The sequence below is a fragment of the Rhinolophus sinicus genome, linkage group LG05 (assembly GCF_036562045.2).
Source record: "Rhinolophus sinicus isolate RSC01 linkage group LG05, ASM3656204v1, whole genome shotgun sequence".
In the NCBI taxonomy this organism is placed as follows: Eukaryota; Metazoa; Chordata; class Mammalia; order Chiroptera; family Rhinolophidae; genus Rhinolophus; species Rhinolophus sinicus.
The window spans coordinates 184334861-184362740 of NC_133755.1; the positions used below are offsets into that span (position 1 = coordinate 184334861).

Here is a 27880-nt window from a genome sequence, read left to right on the forward strand (position 1 = left end):
AACCTTGGTGCTACCAGCACCATGTTCTAACCAGCTGAGCTAACCCGCCACCCCATTGCCGGGATCTTTAGCATTCTCTCTATATATGGTATCACGTCATCTGCAAATAATGAGTTTTACTTCTTCCTTTCCAATTTGGATGCCTTGTATTTCATTTTCTTGTCTGATTGCTGTGGCGATCAGAATTTCCAATACTATGTTGAATAAAGTGGTGAAAGTGGACATCCTTGTTTTGTTCCTGATCTTAGGGAAAACACTTTTAGCTTCTTACCATTCAGTATTATTTTAGCTGTGGGTTTGTTGTATATGGCCTTTATTATGCTGAGGCATGTTCCTTCTGTGCCCACTTTATGTCTATTAATACAATCACATGGTTTAAATCCTTCATTTTGTTTATGTGGTGTATCACCATAATTGATTTATTGGTATTCAACGAACCTTGCATACCAGGAATAAATCCCCCTTGATCGTGGTGTATGATCATTTTAACGTATTGCTGAATTTGGTTTGCTAATATTTTGATGAGGATTTTTGCATCAATGTTCAAAAGGGATATTGGCCTATAATTTTACTTTTTTGTGATGTCTTTATACAGTTTTAGAATTCGGGTAACAGTGGCCTCATAGAATGAGCTTGGGAGCCTTCCCTCCTCTGAAGTTTTTGGAGTGGTTTAAGAAGAATAGATATTAATTCTCCTTTGAATGTTTGGTGAAAGTCACCTGTGAATCCATCCAGTCTAAGACTTTGGTGGGAGTTTTTTGATGAATGATTCGGTTTTGTTAGTAGTAATCAGTCAGTTAAGATTTTCTGTTTCTTCATGATTCAGCCTTGGAAGACTGCATGTTTCTAGGAATTTATGCATTTCTTCTAGGTTTTCCAGTTTGTTAGTATATAGTTGTTCGTAGTATTCTCTTATAATCCTTTGTGTTTATGTGGTGTTGGTTGTCACTTCTGATTTTATTTATTTGGGTTCTCTTTTTTGATGAGTCTAACCAAAGGTTTATCAATTTTGTTTATCTTTTCAAAGAACCAGCTCTTACCTTCATTGTTCTTTTCTGATTTTTTTTTTAAGCATCTGTTTTATTTATTTGTGCTCTGCTCCTTATTATTTTCTTCCTTCTACACACTTTGGCTTTGTTCTTTTAGTAGTTCCTTTACGTGTAATGTTAGACTGTTTATTTGACATTTTTCTTGTTTCTTGAAGTTGGCCTTGAATTTCCCCCTATAATTGCTTTTGCTGTGACCCATAGATTTTGAATCATTGTGTTTCCTTTTTCATTTGTCACAAGAAATTTTTTTTATTTTCTCCTGGATTTTTCATTAACTCAATTGTTTTGTAGCATGTTATTTAGCCTCCACGTGTTTGTGTGTTTTTAATTTTTCTTATTGTTGTTTATTTCTAGTTTCATACCATTGTGATCAGAGAAGATTCTTGATATGATTTCAGTCTTATTAAATTCACTGAGACTTGTTTTGTGGCCTAACATGTGGTCTTCCTGGAAAATGTTCCATGTGCACTTGGAAAGAATGTTTATTCTGATGTTTTTAGGTGGAACGTTTTGTTAATATTTGTTAAGTCCACCTGCTCTAATGTGTCACTTAAGATCGCTGTTTTCTGGTTGATTTTCTGTCTGGATGATCTGTCTGTTGCTGTGAATGGGATGCTAAGATCCCCTCCCCTCCTACGATAGTGTCACTCTCCATCTCTCCCTTCATGTCTGTTCATACTTGCTTCATGTGCTTAGGTGCTGCAGTGCTTGGTGAGTCAGGGCCCCAGTGCTCCGTGAGTCGGGGCCCCAGTGCTAGGTGAGTCGGGGCCCAGTGCTCCGTGAGTCGGGGCCCAGTGCCCGGTGAGTCGGGGCCCAGTGCCCGGTGAGTCGGGGCCCAGTGCTCGGTGAGTCTGGGCCCCGTGCTCCGTGAGTCGGGGCCCCAGTGCTCCGTGAGTCGACCCAGTGCCCGGTGAGTCGGGGCCCAGTGCTCCGTGAGTCGGGGCCCAGTGCCCGGTGAGTCGGGGCTGCAGCACATCCTCTTGTTGGGCCCAGTGCCCGGGGAGTCGGGGCTGCAGCACATCCTCTTGTTGGGCCCGGGGAGTCGGGGCTGCAGCACATCCTCTTGTTGGGCCCAGTGCCCGGGGAGTCGGGGCTGCAGCACATCCTCTTGTTGGGCCCGGGGAGTTGGGGCTGCAGCACATCCTCTTGTTGGGCCCAGTGCCCGGTGAGTCGGGGCCCAGTGCTCCGTGAGTCGGGGCCCAGTGCTCCGTGAGTCGGGGCCCAGTGCCCGGGGAGTCGGGGCCCAGTGCCCGGGGAGTCGGGGCCCAGTGCCCGGGGAGTCGGGGCCCAGTGCTCGGTGAGTCGGGGCTGCAGCACATCCTCTTGTTGGGCCCAGTGCCCAGGGAGTCGGGGCTGCAGCACATCCTCTTGTTGGGCCCAGTGCCCGGGGAGTCGGGGCTGCAGCACATCCTCTTGTTGGGCCCAGTGCCCGGGGAGTCGGGGCTGCAGCACATCCTCTTGTTGGGCCCAGTGCCCGGGGAGTCGGGGCTGCAGCACATCCTCTTGTTGGGCCCAGTGCCCGGGGAGTCGGGGCTGCAGCACATCCTCTTGTTGGGCCCAGTGCCCGGTGAGTCGGGGCTGCAGCACATCCTCTTGTTGGGCCCAGTGCCCGGGGAGTCGGGGCTGCAGCACATCCTCTTGTTGGGCCCAGTGCCCGGGGAGTCGGGGCTGCAGCACATCCTCTTGTTGGGCCCAGTGCCCGGTGAGTCGGGGCTGCAGCACATCCTCTTGTTGGGCGCATCCCTTCGTCAGTGTCGAGCACCCTCCTGTGTCTCGTTACAGTCTTTGTTTTTAAGTGTATTTTGTCTGGTATAAGTCTTGCTACTGCAGCTTTCTTTTCATTTCCATTTGTATGAAGTATCTCTTTGAGGATGGAGGTTTTTAACTAGACGTAGTGCATAAATCCCAGGACCCCCCCAGTGGACGCCTGAAACCGTGGATGGTACCGCACCTCGTATAAACTTTTTTCCTACACATACATACTTTTCACTTAAAAGAAGTATTTTTCTTTGGCATATTCAAATTGCCAGTGTCGCTGCTCTTGGCGCTTGGGGCCATTATCAACACTAACAACCGGGACTCGCTCTTAGAACTGTGTTGTCAGGTGGTTTCATTGTGGTGCGAACGTCACAGAGGCACTTACACGTACCTCGGTAGTCTTCCCACCGCACACCTGGGCTAGATGGCACAGCCTGTTTCTCCTGGGCTACCAGCGGTGCTGCCTATCACTGCACTGAATGCTGTGGGCAGTTGTAACACGGTGGTAAGTATTTATGTATTTAACCACACCTAACGATAGAAAAGGTCCAGTAAAGATATGGTATAAACACTAAACAATGGTACACCTGTGAATGGAGCCTGCGGACTGGGAGTTGGTCTGGGTGAGGCAGTGAGTGGAGAATGGGTGTGACGGCCCAGGACATGACTGCACGTGGCTGGATATGACTGGGGACTACATCAACACTGTCCCACAGGCCCGCCCCCTGCTTCCTTCCGAAGGGTCAGACATAGGACCTGGACTGTGTCCGTGCTGCTCCATGAACGAGGATGTGTGCTCATTGATTGGCAATACAGAGAACAGACTGGCTGTGTGAGGTGTAGGTCACCATGACAGTGGCCGTCAGGAGGGAGTGACAGGTGCCTGGCGATCAGTAGGAATCAGAAACCAAGATGGAGAGATGAAGGAACAGAAGAGACGCATGGTGCTGTGGTTTGGGCTATGGCATGTTGGAGCAGCAGTTAGATGAAAGAACTTTGTGGTAGGAAGTGTGCATGAAAAAGAAGGGTGTTTAATGGGGAGTCTCAGGGACTCAGGACTCCACAGTTTGACGTTGTACATTGTTTGGGGATGGGCTGCCCTGGCTGACTGTGCACGTAACTGCCCAGTCCTGAGGAGCTGTGATGACCGGGAATCTCTTGCCACGCCCCACAGACAGTGCTGCCATCGGAGAAAACATTCCTCCTGAGCTGCACACCTTCCGTTTCTCACAGGAGTGTGTCTTCATTACAGTGTGTGTTACCGCGGTCGGATATGCAGTCCCTCATGGGCTGAAATGTCATCACACGGTGCCTGACTATAAAGTCAGGGTTACCTGAACACAAGCCTGAGACACCACGACAGTCAGTCCCAAGTGCCTAATGGGCGGAGCGTCTGCAGCGTGGGGACGCAGGACAAGGAGATGGCTCACGTCCTGGGAGGATGGAACGGGATGACATGAATTCATCTCCTTCCTCAGAGCATGACAAAGTGTTTATTGCTGGAGTTTTCCATCTAATAGTTTCCGACTGCAGTTGACCATGGGTAACTGAAACCGCATGAAGCAAATCTGTGGATAACAGGGGGATGTCTGTATTCTGATTTTAAAAAAAGCCAGCCTAATTTTATAACACACGGGTGGGCACACAGATGACAAGAGACACTAGTGCATTGAGATAGCTCACGCATGAAGAACCGAGCGTGTGACGTGTTACAGCCATTCTTTTCCGCTTGGAGCTTTGTCATGTCTCAGAGCTGGTTGTGTTTGCTGCTCACGTCTGTAACTGTCCGTGTGTGCTCAGCTTACAGCTCTGGAGGACATGCGTGTTCTCTGCTCTGTCAGCAGCTCACATTTGCTCATACAGCCCATGTGAAAACACATGGACACGTGCACATGCTTGCAGAGGAATAGATGGCATTGGTGTTGGAATCTGCACTTCAGAGGGAAAGTCATTTAAATGTGAGCTGACGGGAGTGCTGGCCTTGCCTGTGCCTTTCCGCCTTGTTATCTCTGAAATTTGAGTTTAGGTTGACTTAGCAAATAGTAGTTTTAGTCCATATAAGTACCATTTTACAAACTGCTAATAGACCCCAGTAAATGAATCTCATTAGCATGTAAACACCACCCAGTTGAGCTGTTTGCTGTTAAATATTGACTGTGAGGCTCTGAGCCGTTGGAACTGGTTTTTCTGGTTTCTGTGCCCCCATCTCCATTAGCTCTGCAGGAAGCACTCAGCTTTTCCTTGTCCTTCTTCCCAAACATCTCAAATCCTGTTTCCAAAACACATGCTGCTTTCCCATATTAATTTCACTTGTAAGACCATACCTTTTAGCCACCTGCTCCCAGGCTGTTCTCAGAGCCCCGTGTGGGGTCAGCCTTCTGCCCCGTTGACTCGCCTCCTAGGACGTCCCCTGAATTCCAGTCCTGGGGAAGAATTGTTGGAAGGTGACGTCAAAGCATCAGGGTGTCACCGTGGCACAGCCTGTGGGAGGGCTGTTTTCCACCAAGCCCCACTTGGCCTAAACTAGCCGTGTTCTGTCTGTAAGTAACTTGGAATGGGTCCCGGTCAGCACACTGTTCACAGGCCCCAGCCTCTCCGCTGCTTCCAAGATGTCTGCAGCCCTGAATCCTCCTCCATCAAACTTGTTGAGGAGAAAGGCAATGTATCGTCTAAACCATTTATTATAGTTAGAAAAATAAAGTAAGGCAAACATGGCTGAGAAATACTTTTAAACATATTCTGGGAAATAAAAATGTTGCAGCCACAACACTTTTAAGTATTATCTTCTGCCTCCCAGCCCCCAGGACGCACAGGAAAGCCCCTCTGATGTGCTGGTTCCTTCTGGGCGCAGACGCCTTGCTGGGGAGGGACCAAATGTGGCAGTTGCTGAATCTGCAGGGATGAGCCCCAGCGCCAACTTGAGCTGGTGTCCCATGTGCCATTGTGTCCCCAGCTCTCCCTGGGTTTTTACCCGCTGACAGTTACAGGAGGGAAAGAGAACCATACGTAGGAAACTGAATTCATGTCTATAAAGCTTCATGTTTTAAAAGTGCTCCTGAAGTACTGATGTCACCCCCTGTCCTGTGACCCCTAGGACTGCAGAACTGGTTGCATTTCCTCCCTGCACCCCTCAAAGGCTTGCTCCTTGGCATCCAACCCGTGTGCCGCTGTGGTTACGTGCTTGATTATTTGGGGCTGAGCAACGAGGTCAGTTGTTTGTAAATTGTGAGGGAGCAGAGTGAGTCCTGTATATTTGGGAAAAGCAGAGTGACCTGCTCTGGGACAGCTCGCTAGCACTGGTGGTTGGTTATACCAATGGAACCAGGGGGCACCGAAGACCCACCCATGTGCCATGACCTGTGCACGCAGCCTGGCGAGGGTTAGAAAGCTGCTGCTTGTGGTCTAGGCCTTTCTGCTACAGCACTGGCTGTCCCACCATGTGTGCGCCCGCTGCGTGGCTGTGGCACAAGCTGTCCCGCCGTGTGCTCGCCCGCTGCGTGGCTGTGGCACAGGCTGTCCCGCCGTGTGTGTGCCCGCTGTGTGGCTGTGACTGTAGTCTGTGCGATGTTTCCACATCACACTAGACAACTCACTGTGGACTGTCTGTATCGTACACGACACGTGGACAACAGGGTCTCACAGAGCGAAAGCCCTGTGAATTCCATTCCTTTTAGAGTGGGAGCTGGCAGATCATAGCTCTGAGCATTGTGCATTGTTCTTAACAGGTGGGGTGGGCACCTGGTGAGCTACTTTTGCTCACAGGGCAGTCCCCCGCATATGTGCAGTCAGACACTTGCCCCGTGTTCCACCGTGAGTCTGGTAAGGCAAGTAACACAGAAGACAATCATTGTCCTTGTAAACAAGCATGACACGATGAAGTAGAATCAGCACATTGCCTTGTACAGACCCTTCTGCAGAGAATACGCACGTCAGTGAAAGGTCTGGATTGTCCCAATGTCAGGTCCTGCTTTTGCTACTGTAGCAGGTAAGATGGAGGAGATTGGGTGACAAGTCCATGGGACCCTGTCTACTACCTTTGCAGCTTCCTGTGAACCATTTCCAAATAAAAAGTTTAAAAACAGACTCAAACCACCACTGTTGCCTCCCAGACAGACACTTGAGATGAAAGGACACCAAGGTGTGCAGTGACAAGGGCGGTGAAAGACATGCTGTGCCGTTACCACCTTGGGAAAGCTGGGGACGCATTGGAAGAAGTGGGCTGCGGCTGAGTTGTTACTAGAGGAAAAAGGGACCTGTTGTAATGATGGTGAGCCCACTCTGGTATGTCATGAATCTCTGAATCTAAAGGAGCACACACAGCTTCTAGAATAAATAAAACGAAATTTGACAGAGTTGAGAAGACAAGTAGTCACGTCCACATTCTTGGTGAGGTCAGCCAGCGCGGCCAGTGGGCCAGATCTGGCCGTGGCCTGGTTTTGTACAGTCTGCAAGCTAAGAATGAGCTCTTAGAATTTCAGTCAGTTTCCCACGTGTACCTGAAAACTGTCCGTAACTCGGTGTGGTTTGTCCGTGCTGATTAGACCCGGCCTTTGCCTGCGCTGTCATACTATACCCTTAGTGATGCCTGTGGGCTCATTGTCTCGGGAACGGGTAGAGGTCTCAGCTGCTTCTGTGCCGGGCCAGGGAGGACGCAGTTTATGCTTTGCTGCATAGTCTTTTTTCAAAACAACCCTTCAAAATGATACCAAGCCTACAAAGACAAGACAAGAAATGAAAATTACATGCCTTTCTGTGTCATGAAATAAATTCAAAACTTTCAGACAAAATTCTAACAAATAAACTGATAATACTGGTGACTGCAGGTTTATTATTGGAATACAACGTTGATTTAACATTTGAAAACCTATGCGATTCACATTATGAACACAATAAATGAGAAAAAGCATATGGTTTACTTAATGGATACAGAGAAAGTATTCGTTTACATTCAGCTCATGGGAAGACAGCTCAACAAACGAGGGCCAGAAGGGAACATCCTCCTTCTAAGAGTGTCTCCAGAAACCCACGGTGGGGACCAGACAGAACAGTGCACAGTGGGAGTGCGTCCAGGGGAGTGGCGGTGAATCAGGTGTCTCGGTCCAGCTCGACTGTGTGGACCCCCTTCTGCTGAACTGCACGTTCCTGCCAGAACAGAAGTCAGAAGGAAGAAATTGAAGCTGCAGGATTTGAAAGAAAGAAGGAAACTGTCAGTATTAGCAGATGACATGAATGTGTACATGGAAATCCACATCTACAGAAAAGCATTGATCACCATGCAGATTTAACGGAGCCTTGGATCAGTGAGTTGGTGGTGATGTCTTCTGACACAGGAGCAGCCCGAGGGCAGGCACAGGTCCCTGAGGAGACAGGGAGCAGGTCCAGTCTTCATGAATTAGGGTCACCTCAGCCCTGGAGCCTGTTCCGTGGTTGCTTTTCTAAATGACTGTTTGGGAGACCATTGAAGAAGCAGTGCTACACACATACGTTCAGCCTTAGACTAACTCTGGGATAATCCCAGTTCACAATCCATTTCCTAAAGTGATCGGGGTTTTTTTTATTTTAATCAGTGAAGTGAAACCTTCCTTGTAAAGGACATAGAGGGGCACTTTCCCCGATTTATTTCGGTTTTATGCATGACATTAGACACGCAACGACACCTGACAGCCGTGGTTTAGTTTCAGCAACAGATAAACTAGAGAACAGCTTGCATTGTTCTTACCTCGTTGACAGAATCGTGGCCACTTGGCTTTGTGTGTGGTCAATAAGCCAAGAATTTCGGAAGCCTGTGGCACACGAAAGGTGACGGTTCTCAGCGTGGCTGGAACCCTGTCTGGGTACGAACAGTAAGAATGTCTGACATCAGGTAGATTTGGCACAAAAAGAAGAATTTCATGTTGGGATGACCTTCCTAATTTGTAACAGTTGTCAGCCCTGTGGGATAATAAGCCATTTTATTCCCAGACGATGAATAATCATTTAAAATGGTGTGTTTAGAATACTTAGGACAGCGCGGTGCGTGTTCACAGTGCAGCGAGGCTTTCGGCACCTCCAGTGAGGCTCTTGGCATCTCTTCCTTTACTTTTAAAGAACAATTGTCAGAGGAGAATGCCCAGGCGACACCCCGGCCACACTTTTCTCCCTGAGTGCTTTGGTGTGGGGACGGGACAGGGACAGGTGCGTCTGGTGAGCAGCTTGGAGGTCGTCCACACACGGCAGGGGTGGGATGTGTGCTGTGGGCGATGGGTCACAGTGCATGGGGGCCCTGGGCCAGCCCCTGTCCCCGCGGCCTACACCCCAGCGTGTGCCGGCACGTGCACAGGTGTGTGCCCTTCACCTGTCTGTGTCTGCTTTCCAGCTCGACTGTGTGGACCCCCGAGCCGTGCAGCTGGGCGCCCTGCTGGTCCGCGGCCTCACCATGGTGGTGCTGGTCAACAGCGTATGCGGCTGGCCCTTGAGGGTCGGCGACTTCATGCCCTGGAATGTGTTCGACGGGAAGCTTTTCCACGAGAAGTACCTGCAGTCAGAGAAGGGGTGCGCCGTGGAAGTCCTCGTGGAGCAGAATGTGAGTTCTCTCAGCATCGCGCGTTCCCACCATCTCGGGTTTGAAATCTGGCTCGAAGGCAGCGTGAAACGCAGGCCTGCCTGCTGCCTTCTGGTCACTGGGCCTGGAAAAGAGCCATGCTGCTAAAACGTTCGTGGAGGGGGCACATTTACCCGGCCTTGGGTGCTGGCACAGGTCACACTCAGGCTGCTGCCCACACGCCCACACCTCTGCTCGAGACAGGACAGCCTGTTCCAAAAGCCAGAGCACACGCTCCAGCACGAGGTTTCTTCCAGAACACTCCATGGTGCCCGAGGCCCCAGATGTGCCCCCGGATGATGGAGGCCGGCAGTGCCCAGCCTGGCATAGGCCTCCCAAGCGCCATCAACCCCTGAATGAAGTGCAGCTGGCCTGCAGGTCTGCCCCTCCCCCTCAGCAATGTGACAGTTCATTACTTGGAAATGTCCCCGATGGCTGGCAGTCCAGTTGGGGACATTGCCTGCTGTTCCCTCCCTGTAAGTCCAGGCTGCGTGGTTCCTGGAAGGCCCCCCAGGGAGGCCTCGGTGGGCTTGCACGCTCGCGTGCGTGCGACAGGCTCAGGGCTCGGCCTTTAAGGGCACGCCGCTAGCTTCCAGGCAGGTAGAAAGGACTTGGCGGCTGCCGTGGTTACCTCTCTCACACAGAGCGGGCGTCGTGGGAATCTGAGTGTTGAGAATTCAGAGGCACACGGCAGCCGCAGGACAGTGACAAGGAGGAGCAGTGGTCTTCGGCTTTGGCTGGTCACCAGTGAGCTGACGGAGGTTGATAAGCCTCTGAACCACCGGTCGTGGGCCTCGTTTCCTTCCTGTCCCTAGCTCCTGACCAGGCAGACAGGACGGACTGTTCAGTAGTAAAACACAGCAGGGAGAGCGTCCCCTCCTCCATTCCATGTAGCCATTCCCACGTGACTGATACCTGACAACGAAGCATGGAAATGGTGACGTGTTACAGGCACAGGCTTCTGAGGTGAGGTCATGTGGTGTGACCTGCGTCACGTAGATCTTGATGACTTGGAGAAGTCGTTGACCTACAGAAGAGAGACGCCAGGACTCAGGACATGGTTTCCTGGGGCCTGTCGTCAGGTCCCAGTGCTGAGGGAGGGAAGCTGCCCCACCTTCACCCCGGGCGCGTGGAGAGCATGGTGCCCGCGCTGACACAAGTCTGTTTGCAGAGGTCCCGGCTCAGCACGTTTCACAGCCTCAAGTCCGTCGTGTGCAAGGCTTGCCTGAGGGAGGACAGGCACATCGTCAGCCGGCAGCAGTGGCGACCACACCACTCAGGTGGGCAGCGGGCATGACTGGCTGCTCCGTGCGGCCCATGGTCAAGAATGACGGGCTGAAGGGACCAAAGCCAGGGGGTGCCACCAGCAGCTTGTGTTTAGGTCCCTTTAGGGAGAAACCTCAGAGGGCTCATGAGTTAATTGCAAAGTTAACTCTTCTCTGGGTGCAGGCCCAGTGATGCTTGGGTAATGTTTGTTTATTTGACAGACGTCTGGGTTTATTTTTTCTCATAATAAAAGTGTATTATGAAAAATTAGACTGTGGAGAAAGTACTTGAAGAGGAAATGCAAATAACCTTTTGTTCTGTCACCCAGAGGTAACTGTCGATGGGTGATGCGTTTGGCAGTGAGTGTCTGCTTCTGTCCCACTGGGTCCCCCGTGCAGCTGTGTGTCCCCTTCTACACTGGCACTCACCCACAGCCCAGCCAAGGTCACGCTGACGGGGCCCCCACGCTCTGGCCCTCGCACCACACACACCCTGTTTGCCTAATGGCTCCCCGCTTTGAGCTTTGGTGGCTTCCATTTTTCTCATTATACAGACTGCATTTGTGTTCGTTATTTCTTTCAAATCGAGTACCGCAGTTTACAGAATTATCATCGAATCCTACAGTGATGTTGCTTGTTTCCTAAAAGCCTTTGCATCACTTCATACGTTCACCCTGTGATGAAGAGTTCTCTTTCATGTTACCCTGGACAGCATGTAAAAGTTTGTTTCTTAGCTAATTCGACAGATGAAAAGGCATACCTCATCAGTTGGCTGCATCTGTTTATCAGTGAATTAGGACCTCTTCTTTATCAGCAAATTTATTTTGATCAGTATTTCCCGGCCTCATTAAGATCTGTACCTGTAAGATTTAGGAGCAGCCCCATTTTTTTCCCGATGGAGTAAGAGAACCCACCCCAACTTCCCACCCACCACACTGTCTTCTGCAGACCTGTTTGGCATCTGCCTTGCCACCAGGTGCCAGGCGTGAGGTCCGACCACAGGGACTTGCAGGCAGTGAGGACAGCTCTTTGTCCCCAGGCCCTAGTAGGGACAGACTTCCCCCAGCCCTGTCCTTTTACTCCCTCTTAACTCTCTCCTACCAGCTGTAGATACGCAGAATGTGAGACCCCAGAGCAAAAGTTTATTCCCTGCAGAATAAATGTGCAGCTTTCCCTCCACAGTGCCTGCTCCCTGAACTGGTTGGCAGCCTGTCACTGGAGCAGTCACCCTGCAGGCTCCATCTGCAGTGGGATTGTTAAGAGAGCAGGGACACGGTGCTGGGACCTCACAGATGGCTGTTCTGAGCCAGCAGCCGGCACTGGGATTCTGATGCCTGAAGCTCCCTCTGCATTTCAGAGGGCAGGCACCCCCACTGGGCCTAAGGGGACTGCATGTGTGACAAGCCTGTAAGGACAGCATGGCTTCAGAGTTGTCATGTGTTTCCGTTTAACGCTGTAGGATGGTGACTTTTAATCTTTACAAGAAAGTATGTTTGATTGCTTTCTAACGAAGCACACTGACAGATGGGTGGGATTTGGTGATCTTGTCATATTCGAGTTAACAAAGAAAACTGTGTTTCGAGAGAGATGATGAGTCGATCTCCATGATTGGGAAACTTCCTTTTTTCCCTTGACTTCATCATTTCTTTACAAATACAGCTGATGCTGTCTGGTTCGCACCCTTTGTTTTGCAGAAGGAAAACTTAGGCCCCATGTGGTGGGTCCCCGTGAACTAGCAGGGTGCTTCTAAAAGCACATTCAGTCTGACCTCGGGAGGCCTTCTGGTGTTAAACTCCGGCACATGGGTAGAGGGGTAGGATTTAGGGCTTTAGGAGAGGGAATGTGAGAGGAAGAAAGTTGGGTATGATGCAAGCGTAGGGAATTGGGACGACAGCATCTGGGTCTGGCGCACAAAGTCCTGCACATGGGTGGCGGGTGCGTTGGTCAGGGCCCTCCTGGTGGCCAGCGGTGTGGGGCCGTCCTCTCCAGGGAGGCAGAGCCAGTCAGAACTCACCGTGAGGCCACTGCATGCAGGGGACCGAGCAGAAGGCCCGTGTCCTCAGCCTGCCCCTCCCATCGCCAGCATGGTCCCTGGGCACACATCCCAGTGCAGCCCTCACCCCCGCCCAGCCTCACTGGCATGGGCCCCTACACCTGCGTTTTGCATGGGCTTTCCCTGAAATTCAAAGACACCAGAAGTTTAAAAATGCCAGCCCAGTGCCACCTTGCTGCAGTGTTACACACAGCGTGTCGTTTGGGGTTAGGCACGCGGTAGCTTGCTGACACGCTGACCTCCTGTCCCCACAGGGCAGTGGGAGAGACAGGGATCCAGCTCCCACAGGACGAGCTCCGGGTATAGCCGGTCTGGCCAAGGACAGCACTGGAGAGACCAGGGGCCAGGTAAGAGGGCGCCAGGCCCCCCACCACCCCCAGGGTGCTGCGTGGCTCGTGTCTGCTTCCGACACAGGTTATGTGCTTGCAGGTGAATAAACAGGTGAGCCACCGATAGGTCTCGTGCCGTCCTTCGTGAAGTAGAGACAAAGCGTCTGCCTGCCCCTTGCTGATTCATTTATTTCCTGTCTGTTCAGGCATCTGCTCAAGACTGTTTTTATAATGTAATGACTGTTTTTTACCTCTGCAACCTCTAAAGTGGGTGGTCGTTTCACAAGTCGCCCACGTTGCCACGGACACCCCAGCAGCACTGTGCGTCCTGGTCTGTGTCTGAGTGCCCTTACGGCCATCATGGGGCTGGTGTCCAGGGCCTGCGTCCAGGTGTGTGCGGCCCCGCCCATCACCCAGCCGAGTGCCAAGTTGTCCTGGGATCTCAGCGCGTGTCCAGAGTCCACTGAGCAGCAGTGAGGACCAGGGCTCGTGATGAGGTTTCTGAAGTGCCACCCCTGGGGGAGAGAAGCCACATAAGTCCCCATGTGCAGTCACCTTAGGGGTCCCTCTGAAACACCAGATCAGGCCGCCAGTTGTGCCTGGAGCCCCCAGGGGTCTGAGTGACACACGTAGTGACACGCCCCGTCCTTGGCTCTAGTCACTGTCAGCATGGGCACCACTCCCACTTGATGCCAGCTGAGCCGGGGCTGCTCGTGCTGGGTCAGTAACCGAGATGAGGGCTCTGCCTTCCCCCACGTATCACGTGTATGTGCATTGTTTGAATTTGGAAGGTTGCCTGGATTACGATACAGGGAGCCAGAAAGGGACAGGGTGTGTGTGTGGACCTAGGATCTCACGGTGACACCCAGGGCCGCAGGGTCGCTGCCTCTGCCCTGAGTGTTGGGAGTGGGCACTCTGGGTGGAGTCCCATTCGACACCCTTAGTTCTCACCTGTGCTCCGCGTGTCACACGGAGGGCCCGTCGGTCACTGCTGCCCTCAGGAGTCCACGTGTGGCCAGCAGTGCCGCCGTCCAGGGCTCCCCGGTGCCTTGGGGGCCCACAGCCATGGACAGTGCTTTCATCCACCCACCAGACTGCCAACCTCTGGTTGGGCAGTGAAATTGCTTGGGGCGGCTTGGGGACCACCCCAAATTTCTCACTCTTCAAGGCTGACAGGCCTTCTTCAGGTGAACCAGAGAAAGAAAAATCTGGAGCCAAGCTCGTGGCCTGAATGGTGGAGCTGGTGGCCCCTCCCCCACCCTCCCTGGTGTTTTATGTGAGGGTCCTTGAAAAGGTGTCTGACAGGGTGACATGTGAGCACAGGCCTGAGGAGGGAGGGAGCAGCTGTGAGGCATCTGCAGGAAGGACAGGGGGCAGCAGGAGCAGGCCTGGCCTCAGGCTCTCGGAAGAACTGCCTTTCCTCCAGGGGACACGCTCCGTGGCACCACCAGCGTGCCCTGAGCTGGCAGGCCTTCATCGGGCTGTGATGAGGTACAGGGGTGTTGAGGGGATGGGCTTACAGTGCAGTGGGGCCCCAGCCTCCTGGCCAGAGGCTGAGGCTCAGAACGCCCCGCCAGCCCAGGAAAGCAGAGTGAGGGCCTGGGGACCCCAATGGAGTCTTGTAGGCCGCAGAACCCACCTGGGCTTCCTGGGTGAACAAGAAAGGCTGCCCCTAGCTGTCCTCTTGCTGTCGGTGTCCCCACGCAGGACCTGGTTGTGGTGGCAAATGGTGACCTTGGCTTCCTCCTCCCCCCTGGGTCTCAGGACGCCGGGAGAAATGAACTGATGCAGCGTCCAGCTGGGGAGGGCTGCAGGCTGCCGCTGGCACAGGCTGGGCAGGACGTGGGTTATGCCTAGCTGCACACCCATATGGACCCTGGGTCCCCTGCACACCTGCTGAATGAATCGTCTCGCATCGGGCATCTGGTCTCGGGGATCCTGCCAGCCCCAGTGCTGTGCTCTGATTCTGTTCCTTCGTGCTGAGCTCCGCCACCTTTGCCTGGGCCACGTCGGGCTGTACCTGTCAGGACCCCTGAGGTGCTGAGGTTGTCGTTACTTGTCACACTTGCTGTGCCTGAGGCAGCCTGCGACGGCTTCTGACGGGCAGACAGCGTCTTGGGCCCGTGGCCTGCCCGCCCAGAGAACACAGGCCCATTCTCACTCCTCAGCCCAGCCGTGGGGGGTTATCGGGCTCCCCACACGGCCTTCCCGAGACCCGAGAGAAAGAGTTAGTGTAGTGAGTGTTGGGTGCAACTGACAACCCTCGTTTCTTAAATCTTGTACCCTGGCATTAATCCTGACATAGCTCTTAATACTTGAAAGAGGACTGCTTCAGAGTTTTTTCTATTAAAAAGCGAACAATGTCAATTGTACCACAGTAAAGCTGTTTTTGTTTTTGTTTTTCTAATTTTATTGGGGAATATTGGGGGACAGTGTGCTTCTCCAGGGCCCATTGCCTCCAAGTCCAGTTGCCATTTCCAATCTTTAGCTGAAGGTTGCGCAGCCCACCATCCCATGTGGGAATTGAACCATGTGGGAATTTTGTTGAGAGCTCGCGCTCTAACCAACTGAGCCATCCGGCTGCCCCTCCGGAAGCTCAGCCGCAGCTCGTTGTCTTCAATCTAGCTGTGGAGGGTGCAGCTCACCGGCCCATTTGGGAATAGAACCGGCAACCCTGTTGTTCAGAGCTCGTGCTCCAACCAACTGAGCCATCCGGCTGCCCCAGTAAAACTGTTTTTTAAAAAAAATTTAAAAAGCATGCAAGCCAAAGCCTAACTGTGTGGGCTGACTGTGTCCTTCTGGCCATTGGCTGAACAGCCCAGTGAGGCCTTGTGCTCGGACACCCAGTGTCCCCAGGGCATAGCCAGCAAGCCCAGCACAGGGGACGATGTCATGAATGTCTGCTGAGTCTTCGCATAGGTGATGGCAGAGGTCATGGGGACACGTTGAAATTGGAGAAGGGAACCTGTTTTCTTTGGATCGATAGTAAATGAAGAGGTTCCTTCAAAATCTGTTGGCAGAGATTTGTGTCTGGAAATTTCTCCTCGTGTACATTTAAAAAATAGTGATTCTTCTTCCTGCTGGAGCCTAGAAGCCCACAGTCATCCCTGGTGGCCTCCCGCAGGCCCCTTCCGTGACACTCTGCTGTCGCAGCTGCGTGGCTGCTGACCTGGCAGAGGCCCAGATGCCACCTGGTTTCTCACATCCTACATGTGACTGGTCCTCAGGGCAGGTGGGGTCAGGCTGAGAGCCCTTCAGGCTGTGCTCTCGACCATCTGACGGTGAAAAGAAAGCAGTGGGCGGCCACACGTTTGGGGGTGAGCAGGCTGGACCAGGAGGACAGTGCCGAGCTGAGGGGCAGGGTGGGGCTCTGACCACGGTGCTGGGGGGTTTCAGGTTCCCGGGAGGGATGGTTCCGGGAAGTAACTGAGGCTGGGGGGCAGGATGTGTGTGTGTGTGTCTGTGAGGCTGTCACCTCGTGTGTGTGTGGTGTGTGTGTATGAGGCTGTCACCCCGTGTGTGTGAATGTGTCTAAGGCTGTCACCCCATGTGTGTGTGGGTGGTGTGTGTGTGTGTGTATGTAAGGCTGTCACCCGCAGGAGCCCAGACCTGGCCTTGCCACGGGCATGGACTGAGGAGCTGGGTCTGAGCTGCCAAGGAGACAGGAAACTCCAGCTGGGCTGTGTTCTTTCTGACTCCTTTCAGCTTCAAACAGGCCTGGGAAGAGTTAGGACCGAATCGCGAAGAAGCTGGAGCATCTGTGGCAGCAGCGAGCTGCAAGCGTGTTTTGGGGGTCAGCTGGCTCTCAGGCACAGCAGCGCACAGAACAGGGGCCTCCCGCCACTCCCGGTGACGTTTCCTCCGTGAGCTCTGGGCCCTGCACAGCCTGTTATGTTCAGCGTCATACCCCACTGCCCAGCACCGAGCACGTCACAGGCTGGGATCGCAGTGCAGGCGGGGCACACACACCATCCAGGGGGCCCCAGGGCCCGTGCCAAGCCTGGGACATACCCAGCGTTTTTCTTATAAATTTAGTACATACAAATGTAACTCCCGGTCAGCACACCTCCTTTCTGACAGACATGCTGTGCGACCCCGTTCACACCTGTAAGTGGGGCATCAGGTGCTCAGCCTGCAGTCGTTCTCACAGACGGAAGCTATGACAGCCGTGGCCGCTGCAGACACACGGGCAGGTGCTCCGGGCCTGTGCATTGTCGCCAGCGGCGCTGACCAGCAAGTCCAGGCTGGTCCTGTCTTGGGAGTCACCGAGCGGCGAGAGCAGTCAGACCCCCGGTTCTCACTTCGCTGCCAGCTAGTGATGGAGTGGAGCGGGTTTGCTGTATCCACACTCACACGTCAGCTGTTGTGACCTCCCCACAGAAACCGTTTCTCCCTCCGGCTGCTCCATTTCAGGAACAACTTGGAGCTCTAAGGGTTGTTTGCAGGCCGGGGGCCCGGCCGGACAAGCACCTTCCCCTCTTCTGTTCTGGTCACTTAAAGGCAGAAAATCCGTAACTCCTGGGCAGCTAGAGCTCGAGACTGCTCACCGCTGTGCGCGCGTTGGAAATGCAGGTCTTTGAAGGACACCCCTGCTCTGGCGGGCAGGCCAACGTCCTCACACATGGGTCACACACAGGTCAGGACGTGTCGTGTGAGTGTTAGGGCTGAGACAGTGGCCCCCAGGAGCCCTCAGGTGAAGGCTGAATTGGGGTCTGATCGATGAACGAGGGCGGAATGTGGGCGGGAGGAGCTCAGGGTCTCGAGGACGCGCGAGCACAGTCTCTGGCTCACGTGGAGAGGCATCCGTGCAAGCACTGTGGGTCGTGTAGATGTTTGCTAGTTTCAGGTGTTTCTGTATAAAATGTGTCTTGTGCACGCACACTGGTGGACACGCACACACACACACACACCTTCTGTTAGGGCTGCAACACTTTCTGGGTCAGGGAATCCACTTTCTCACTTTGAATCACCGTGAGTGGGTCATGTCATCTATACTGAGCCAGCACATGTTTTGGTGGGTTCTGTCCACCTTGGAGCAGCCCTTGCAGTATTTTTGGAGACACTGAAGCAGCCTAGTAGGACGTTGTCTCTATTTTCAGTACAGAACTAACCGGCAAAATTGTTTGTTATTGAAAAACTGAAAATGCCTCAGAGTGAGAGTTCAGTTACTGCCCCAAATGGGGACGTCCCCAGGGGCCCTCACTGCTGGTGTGAGCCTGGCTTCCTGAGGTGCTGCACATCAAAGCCTCCTGAGGTGCCAACACGGCACCCCTTCCTTCTGGGTGAGAAGTGACGTGTCACATTCCACAGTCAGTAGCTACAAACTTGCCTGTGATTTCTGCAGCTTGTCACATCCAGTGGTGATTCCCCAGAGGAGGCCGGGCTGTTGTGACAGTGCTGTGATCACCTGTGATAACAAGGGTGGGCCTGGAAACTTCATTCTGGCCATTGCTGTGACCCGGGGAGCCTCACTTCTGGGAGAGGTGTGAGCAGCAGGGACCAGGCTTTATGGGCAGAGCACCATTTGTACTTGCAGGGTGGTTCTTTCCTGACCTCCCAACGTGCCCTGTCGGCCCCAGGGAAGGGCATTCAGCCCCAGCTGGACAAAGAGCCCCGTGGTCTTTTTCGTACTTGGTGCAGTGTCCCCCTGAGCTGAGCTGTGGACGGGGAAGCTCCATTTGCAGGCCGATGGTGGCAGTGACGGTATAGGGGTGCGGCCCCGTGTAGGGGGGGAGGCTGCTGACGGGAGCAGTTCATGCACCGTGCTACCTCTGAACTAACTGCTCCCACTGTAATGGGGCAGGCAGCTCAGTGTGCTGTTCTGTGGATCTTACAGAAATGTAACTTGTTCGTTTCCCGGTCTGTTTACTGCAGGAAGCAGGCAGCACGCGCCTGAGCGGTGGAAAAGACACTCGCCCTCTTCTGGGTAAGCCCACTTCGGTGTCCAGAGTGAGTCCACGGTCAGAGGCTGCACTACACGTAACACTGACATCACACGCCAGACTTGAAAAGAATTAGACGTTAAATCTGCTAACAGGCTAAGTTCACTTGCCCCCTCCAGAGAAGTGTGGTAGAAAAAGATGAGTGGGGACATGAGACCTTGGCGTTGCCTGCTTCAGAGGGAAGTGAGGGAACCACAGTGTCTTATCTGTGAGGCGAGAGGGGCCGAGGGGACTGGCCCGGCTTTGTACAAAAAGGAAAACAGCCTTTGCAGTGGCTTTCCCCTCGGCACATTCAAAAGCTTTTGTGGCTTCTCTTCAGAGGTTGTGCCTGATGCCATGGGCACCAGCACTTGTTGCCGTCACCTGTCACCTGTGCAGAGGAGGGCTGCTTGGGTCTCCAGTCGGGGTGTCCCGACATCCGGGCCTTCCTAAGGAGAGCCAGGCTGTGTGGCTGGTGCCGTCCGACAGCTGTAGCACCCCAACAGTTGTTTCCTAGTTACAAACTCTAAGCAGAGTGAGCGTCCCAGCTCTGCCGTCTTTCAGCCCTCAGAAGTGCCTGTACAGAAAAGGAGGGAACGCTGTTCTCCTCCCCTTCCCGGAGGGAGTGAACTCTGTGTGGTGGTTCTGCCTGGGGGTCCTGACAAAGTGTGTGACTCGTGTCTTTTTCTGTCGTGTCATCCCCTCATTTGATTTTCGCCATGCTCCAGCTCAGTGTTTCTCACTGCAGTGCGCGTGCAGACAGGCCTGGGTGTGGGCAGACTGGAAGCCCGTAGGGATGGGTGAGGGGAGGGCAGAAGCGGAGTGTCCGGAAGCCTGCGTTCCACAGTCAGTAGCTACACAGCCAGAAGCCATGTTTCCACGACTGAGAAGCGTGTCTGTGGCTCTTTGTGAGCCCTGAAGACTCGATTTTAAAAAACACTTAAAATGAATCCAAGTTCAGAGTAATAATCTTTTCATGAAAGAATGTTCAGATAATCCAAGAACTGAAATTTTAAGCCCAGTAACCTCTGGGGTATTCATTCTGGAAAGACATCTAGGTTAGAAGTTGAAAGCCAGGCCCTTCCTTAGCAGGTGGCTCCCTTACGCCTGGAGAGCTGGGGTGACGACCAGGCTCCCTTCCGGGCCACACTCCAGGACTCGTGATCCCCAGCTCTCAGAGATGCTCACCCTTGTCCCCCAGAAGACGGGCCCTTTAAAACAACGTACACCCTGAACATTCATAGGCTAGACTGTACACTTGCCCGTGAATCAGCCTGACTCAGCTCAGGTACGCATAGCCCCAGGCTTCGTCTTGCCTTAAAACCCGTCCATCTAGTGTTTACCAGAAAAGGGATCTTCTCCAGATAGTTTGGGCCATTTGGATAAATCCCCACGTCCTGCAGCTCCTCCTTAAGGGCACTTAACAGGTCTTACTACTTCCCATGCGGGTCTTGTGGGACCTACAACTTTGTTTCCCAGCTTTGACATGGGTTTTTTCATTCCTCTGAGGAGTGTTTCCTGTCTAAATAGTGACATTCTATTCCTTTCATTTGAGACCACTGCTGCTTCTAAAAGTTTTGTTTCCTTGCTCCTTTTCTCATTTGTACAACTTGAAATAAATTCCTCATCCTTTAAATTATAAATCCTCCCCCCATGGAAACCATTTCCCTTCAGATATTGAAGTTCCAGCTTGTCACTAAGACCTTTGTGTTCAGTCAGCTTAACTGGGCCACTGAGATGGTATGATCTTCACGTTTAAGAAACAATTGTAGTGAACTTTTGTAATCTTGATGTTTTTTTAAGTTATCTCTGCAGTCAAGTGTTCGGATGAAATTTCCTTATATCAAGTTTAAAATGAAAATAAAATACTACTCAAAATTAAACATAATTTCACATTTCTTTGATCACTTAGAGGACATTCCCCCATCCAGTGTGCTTGATCTTTGTGAAGAAGGATGTTGAATTTTGTCACACCTTTTGCTGTGTGTGCTCAGATGATCACGACTTTTCTACTTCACGTCTTTGACGTGATGAGTCACGTTCAGTGACCTGGGCCTGCACATGTTGAACCATCCTGCTTCCCAGGGATACGTCTTCACTGATCATGTGGGATGGTCCTTTTGACGTGCTGTTGAATTCGTGTTGCTATTGTAGTATTTTGTGGAAGATTTTCGCTTCTTTGTTTATCAGGTTTATTGGCCTGTAATTTTTTTAAAGTGTCCTTGTCTGGCTTTGGTGTCAGGGTACTGCTGGCCGCGTAGTAGAATGAGTTTGGAAGTGTTTCTTCCCCTTCAGTTTTTTTGAAAGATTTTGAGAAGGTTTGGCATTAATTCTTTAAGTGGTTGGTACAATTCACCAGTTAAACCATCTGGTCCTGGAATTTTGCTTTCAGGATGTTTTTGATTTCTGATTCAAACTCCTTTCTCATTGATTGGTCTGTTCAGATTGTCTATTTCTTTGTGATTCAGTCTTGGAAGGTTGTGTTTCTAGGAATTTTTTCATTTCTTCTAGGTTATCCAATTGTTGGTGTATAATAACGTGTTTCCTCGAAAATAAGACCTAGCCAGAACATCAGCCCTAATGCATCTTTTGGAGCAAAAATTAATATAAGACCCGATCTTACATAATATAAAATATAGTATAATATAATATAATATAACATAAAACCGGGTCTTATATTAATTTTTTCTCCAGAAGACACATTAGAGCTGATGGTCCGGCTAGGTCTTATTTTCGGGGAAACACGGTATTTGATGAGTGAAAGAGAAAATTTCCTAAGAAAGGAGTAAGGAACTAAAACATCTGAACAGACCATTCACCATGGAAAACCTGAAAGGGACTCACTGCCCTTCCCCCAAGCAGAGGGCTTGACAAATAAGTTTTGCCAAACTTTGAGTAATTCCCTATTACAGAGAAGGGCCAGTCTGAGCTAGGCTGCATGGTCCTTCAGGCACAAGGAAGAACCTTGCAGAAAGGGACCTTCGTCTTCAGAGACTCTGAGGTGGCGTGAACTTGCTGTCGCAGGAGCGAGGTGGGGCACAGGCTGGGCCCGTCCTGGGAGGTGGGCTTTATTTGGGGTGCTCTCTTGGACCACTGGTAGTCCCGCGAGTGACGTATGACCTTTAGTTGTTTTCCATTCAGACTCTGGCCATGGCTGGCTCTCCACAGTAGCTTAGCCTTCAGTATGTCACTTGTGTGTTGCTCCCAATGTGACTTCTCCTATTTTAGTCCTTTGTAGGAATTTTTTCCCCCTGAACTTTTTTTTTGGTCTTCATATTCTGAAATTTCAAAAGAATTGTTTGTGTGAGGGTTTCATTTTACCATCCATTCTGCTTGGCATCGTGTGGTCCTTTGTCCATCCCCCTAAGATCTGAGGGTTTTCTTATAAGGGTTACAGGCTGGCTCCTGGAGGAACCCTTGTTACATCTAGAAGGGTCCGAGTGTGTCTTTCTTGTCCTCTTGCATGTTTTCTGTCCTTCTGTTTCAACACTGTCTCCTGCAGAAATTCCTCAGCTTGATTTCCAGCCTGCTGATTCTTTCAGAATTTGAAGTGTAGTTTCTGTCAGAGGAAACATCACTCCCTTCCCCTAGGCTGTTTTCAGCAGATTAATCCCCTCTTTCCAGAAGCACCTATTTACATTTTCAACATTTCAGATGGGTATTTGCTAATTATCTGTGTTTCTTCTGTTTTAGTAATTACCTATCAAGTTAAGGAATTTGCTCTTTTGCCCCCAGGAAGCTGGGACCCCGTTGCGTCTCCAGTCTGGGGGGCAGTGGTTTGCTCTGCGTGCTCCCTTCCCATACGGATCCAAGAAGAGATGTTGATTCTTCAGTCTGTTCAGCCTTTTCCTTGTTAGGACAGAGTGGTGACTTCAAGCTCCTTCCATGCAGAACTGGAAATCAGGAGTCCCCACAGCATTTGTTTTTTCCTAGACTTACTGACTCTTGTTTTTGCTTGTGAGTTTGATTAGTTTTCTGTGTATATTTATCATAATTCAACTTGAGATTCTCCCCCAGTTCTCCCATCTCCTTTCAGTGCATTCGTGCGATGGGCATCTCATTGGTTACACTTTCTGGTCAGTACCCCCTGCACTCACCTCGCCCGGCCCTGACTGGGTGCTCTCTCGGCCACCTCCCAGCTGTCACCCTTGTCACCACCTTCGAATCTTTACACCTCTCTCTCCTATTGGATTTCTGAATCCTGTATCTTCTTTCTTGGTTTATCCTCTTATCCTGAGAAAAAGGGCATAAATCTTTGAGGCCTTGCAGGTCGGAAAATCTTTTTATCTTTTAATTGAAAGTTTACCAAGTTACGGAATTCTAAGTTGAAAACAGTTTCTTCTAGAATTTTGTAGACTGCTCCATTGCCTCCTGGCTTCCACTGTGTCCCAGGTAAGAATCTGCTATTTTTCTGATTCTTGATCTTTTGTATGAACGTTTCTTTTTGTCTCTGGATGTTTGTAGGGTCCTCTCTGTACCTGAAATTTCATGATAGGTCCTGAGTGTCACCCATGGTGCTGGACGGTCAGTGTGGCCTCAAGTCCGGCATCAAATCACACGTGTTCTGGCAACTGACATGTGTTCTAGACAGACAGCACAGGACGCTCTCGGCTCTTTTCTGGCCCTCAGCTCTATCACCGTGCCGTGCGCTCTCGGCTTCCAGCTATCTCACCTGAGTGCACGTCCACTTGTGTATACTGAGGCTTCGCTCCCATCCTGTGTTCAGAGAGGACAGTGTGGACGTGAGGACAGTGTGGACGTTCCTCCCTCGTGAGCCACCTGCTTATTTCGCCTCTTTCCTGTAGCTCCTCTGCTCCACAGCCACATCCATCAGCCCCTCCCTTCTCCCGTCAGCAGGTGGTTCCCTCGGGTCAGCATCATGGAAGCTTCGGCGCCCATGTTCTGCCGTCGTCGGCGTGTTGCCATTCTTGCTTCAGCTCTCCATGTCTTTTCCTTTGCTGACTTAACAGATTTCACCTTGCGAAGAGAGAAACTGAGGCACATGAAATCTGAATTAAGAGTTGATTTCTGCACAAATCCATGCGATGGGGCAGCAGCAAACTGGCAGTGGTGAGGAGCGCTCCCCCGAACTACTGGCCGGAGAGGCCCTTGGGGAGGAGGCGGGAGCCCAGCAGGAGGCCTCGCGGCTGCCACCCAGGCAGCGGGCTGTTTGTGCTTGCTTGGCCCTGGGCTTTGGCTTGGGAACCTTCAGGCTTTGACAGACTGAGGTTTTCGTTTGCTTGCATAGGCTGCTGAGGCATGAAAGCCACTGACTGCAGTGTAATGGCCCCCGTGTAATTAACCTAACAACCTCTAGACTGAGCCTGCACCTCTGGCCTCAGACGAGGAAGGAAGGTGGTGGGCGTGCGCGTCTGCTTGGCAAGGCCTTAGCCGATGGGCCCCCAGGCCGGGTCCCAGCACCCCAGCCCCGCCTGTGTGCACCACCGGCCCCAGCAGGAGCTTCCAGAGGGGTCCCCACTCGGGCAGCTGGGGGCAGCCCAGCCACGCAGGCCATCACAATGGCCCTGTCCCCTGTACCCATCTGCCCCGTGGATGGTGACTCAGAGCTAATTCTCATCTTGCAGACGGAACTCTCCTTGGGCGGTTTCTGTGGTCATTTTCTTCCTTTTATTTTTCCTACTCTCTGTCACTTGTCCACTGGTTAGACTCTTCTGACGTCTTTGTGTCCTTTAGCTTTACTTTGTGGGAAATGTCCCCAATTTTATCTTCCACCTTTTCTAGTAGTTCTTTAATTTCACTGTTTTTAAATTCTGAGAACTCAGAAGGTTTCTTTTTTTATAGCAGTCGTCTTTGTTTTGCGATTGCAGCATCTTCTCTTACAACAGGGAAATTAATTGCACCAGTGATGTTTGGTTTTGTTTTCTCTTCCTCCTTCGTAGGTGGTTCTTCCAAGTTTCTTTCTCTGTGTGCTTGTTTCCATTTTGGATTTTCTTCCTCAGACGCCTGGTAACTCTTGGGCGCTCACGCGTGTGGCAGGAAGCCTGTGCCCAGCTTCAGTGCGGGTCCTTGGCGAGCTGTGGCACTGCCATCCTTCACTTTTTATCTCAGGCGGGTCCGTTTCCTTAGAGGACAGTCAGCACAGAGGGGAAGGTGACTTAAGAAAATCTGAAGAAGGTCTAAGTGACCATTTGAAACTAGGGGTGCAGGAGGCAGTGAGAAATGCCTTAGAATGACTGCGGGCTCCTGACTAGAGCTGTTAGGATTTTAGTACCATCGACTTGGGTGGGAGATTCAAGAGGCGAAGAACATGAAGCAGGCAGTAATGTTGAGGTGCGTTGCCTGAGGCGCCCAGACTTTGGAAGACTGAGGTTCAGGTTCTGCTCTGCCGCTGCTGTGGGCCTGGCCTCGGGCAGTGCACCTGGCTTCTCCATGCTCTGCCTTCTTGGACCATCACCTCCCCGAGTGACAGTAAATGATGGAATGTTTATGTACACACAGCATTTTGCAAGTACACACACAGTGAGCACACGCTGCGTCACATCCGCAGTGGTGGGAGTGGCTGTGGTCAGAGGGGCCCAGGAACGTAAGCTGAGAGTCATGGCAGGGAACCAGGACCAGATGCTGGCACCAGAGCCACACCACGTGATGTCGCAGAGCTGGCGGTAACGTGCTGAGCTGCGCAGGGAGGAGCAGTTTCCCGTTTCGTACACATGGGAATGACACGCCACGTAGGGACGACACAGACTGAGGCCACAGGGCTCAGCCCGCAATAAGCACCGGTGAGTGCGCCCAGGCCAGGCGGACGTGACCTCTGGTTTCAGCAAGTAGGTCAATAGTGACGACCACAGTGCGGCTCTCGGTAAAGGAACTCCCCAATGGCCGTGGAGACCCCTCAGCTCCTTCTGGAACTTGGCCGGACGTCCCCCAGCTTCCTTTCCAGTTGTACAGGTCAGCTGCACATACACACACATGCACAGACATGCACAAATGGGCACATGGGCGTATACACACATGAACATGCACACACACCTGTGCACACTCACACGTCCTCAGGTTTGACTGCCTCACTCACGGCACTGCAGCTGACAGGTGCCTCTCGTCTCCACAGCTCACCCTCCACATGCCCTTGTCCCTCCTCCTGGGGACTTGTCCTCAGCAGGAGGAGCAGGCGGCGTTGACACTCACGCTCCCAGGGGTGGCTTGGCTTGTGGGTGACCAGGAGACTCACGATCGCTTGTGTTCTAGGTGGTCCAGCTGATGCTCTGCAGGGACGGGACAGACAGCTGACAGCGCTTAGAAAACCCGGAGCCAAGTGTCAGGTCAACACACCCTGCTCATCTTCAGTTAACACACAGAAGGCCCTGCATTTCACGCGTGTCCAGCACCCGCTCCAGGTGTGTTCAAGCCATAAACTGGGTGTGCTGTATGTTACACTCCTTTCCACAGACGGCAGTGAGGACGCAGTAGACTTCAGGACCACGGCTTTACCGCCACACAAGGATCCTCTCCGATGTGGACGGTGGTGAATGTTGACGTCCATGGGGACGTGTTTCAGGAAGACAGTGAAGAAGCAAAGACGCCCTCCTGTGCTCGGCAGGGACCTCTGGGGGCTGGGGCCATTCTAACTCCCGGTTGGCATGACGAGCCTGGAGGAGACCTGCGTCCACATGTTGCCGACTGACACAGAGTGTCTTCTAACAGCTGTCTTTGAGTTCATTACAGTTAAGTTAAAAGTATACTTTCCCAGCAAGTTATCTTCTCTCGGGGTTGGCCCAGGCCACTGATGAACGAGGACCCTGGTAAAAGTTTACTGCTCCATGCACGTCACTAGTGTTCCTCACGTCACAGCTCTTAGGTTTGGATTCCGTGTTTAAATTTGTCAAAAATGCCACTTGGTCACGAGTTCAGAGTTTCCCACTGGAAAGTGGAAGTGACTGTTGGCGGTTGCCGTTTTGCTTCTAGGCGTTTAGCCAGCCCCTCCTCATTTCAGTGAGGCGCGTGCAGGCACCAGGTGGCTGTGTTCAGCGGCCGTGCCTGCTGGCTGCTCCAGGAGGAGCCCACTCCTGCGGCCCCGGAAGCCGCTGCACAGACAGCAGGCTGGCTTTGGCATCTCCCTTTTATGTTACGACAGTGATCTGTAATACACATTTGTGGTCTGCAGCCAAATATAAATGATTAGTCTGCTGTTACCAATGAGAAAACTGACTTCTTTGCTCCTGTTTTTTGTTTGGACCTATCGTTAAATTCCTAGAGCTGGACAGAAGCTGGGGATCTAACCTAGGCCTCAGGTACCGGGCGAGACCCAGAGAGGTCACCTGGGACTCTGGTGACACAGGTCCTGGTTCTGGCCGGTCCCTGGGCCGCCACCTCCTGCTTTGTGCCCTGGTGTCGTCATCTTCATTCGCTGGGTTTGCTTCAGCTCAGGGTTTCTCAGGTGTGAGTCGTGTACACCCGTGAAAGGAAAAACAAGTGGTGGTTTTTTGCCCATGTGGATTTATTGTTGTTACTCTGCTATTACAATATGTACAAACATGCATTGATTCCTTATGCTAGCACGTTCTTAGTACAACTTTCAGTCCCAGACGTCATGTACGTGAAATGAAAAGTCATGAAACAGTGTTGGGATCACAGTCCACACGAGGTCTCAGCTCAGTGGACTGACCAGCGGTCTGTGCTTTGGATGGGGCAGTGGCTGCAGTGCCAGCCCACAAAGGGACACACGAGGCCTTGAGGGCAGCCCAGCGTGTGGGTGATGTGGGACAGGGCACCGGCCACAGCCCCCTCTCGGGACCCTCCCTGTCCCTCTCACCCTGTGGTGACGGGAGTCCACAGCCACGGGCCCCTTTCTTGAACCAGCAGGGCATGTGGTGTGGCACCTGCGCGCTCCGTGCATGGCCGCCCCACACGGCGAGTCTTCTCTGGGTACTTGGTTTCTAGAGGGACTCCCACCTTCCCGTGTTGTTG

At 52.1% G+C, this 27880-nt stretch overlaps 1 protein-coding gene across 6 annotated transcripts in view; it reads left to right on the top strand.

Moving 5' to 3' along the window:
* Positions 1 to 27463, top strand: part of FAM120B (family with sequence similarity 120 member B) — a 62825-nt gene extending 35362 nt beyond the window's left edge. For 5 of the 6 annotated variants that reach the window (XM_019712646.2, XM_019712645.2, XM_019712644.2 and 2 more), the window contains 5 exons: positions 9163 to 9369; positions 10559 to 10667; positions 12960 to 13052; positions 18909 to 18960; positions 26162 to 27463. In XM_019712646.2, the coding sequence (XP_019568205.2) occupies positions 9163 to 9369; positions 10559 to 10667; positions 12960 to 13052; positions 18909 to 18960; positions 26162 to 26174 (474 nt within the window). In that variant the 3' untranslated portion in view covers positions 26175 to 27463. The other variant, XM_019712647.2, reaches the window with a different exon arrangement.
* Positions 27464 to 27880: the final 417 nt, after the last annotated feature.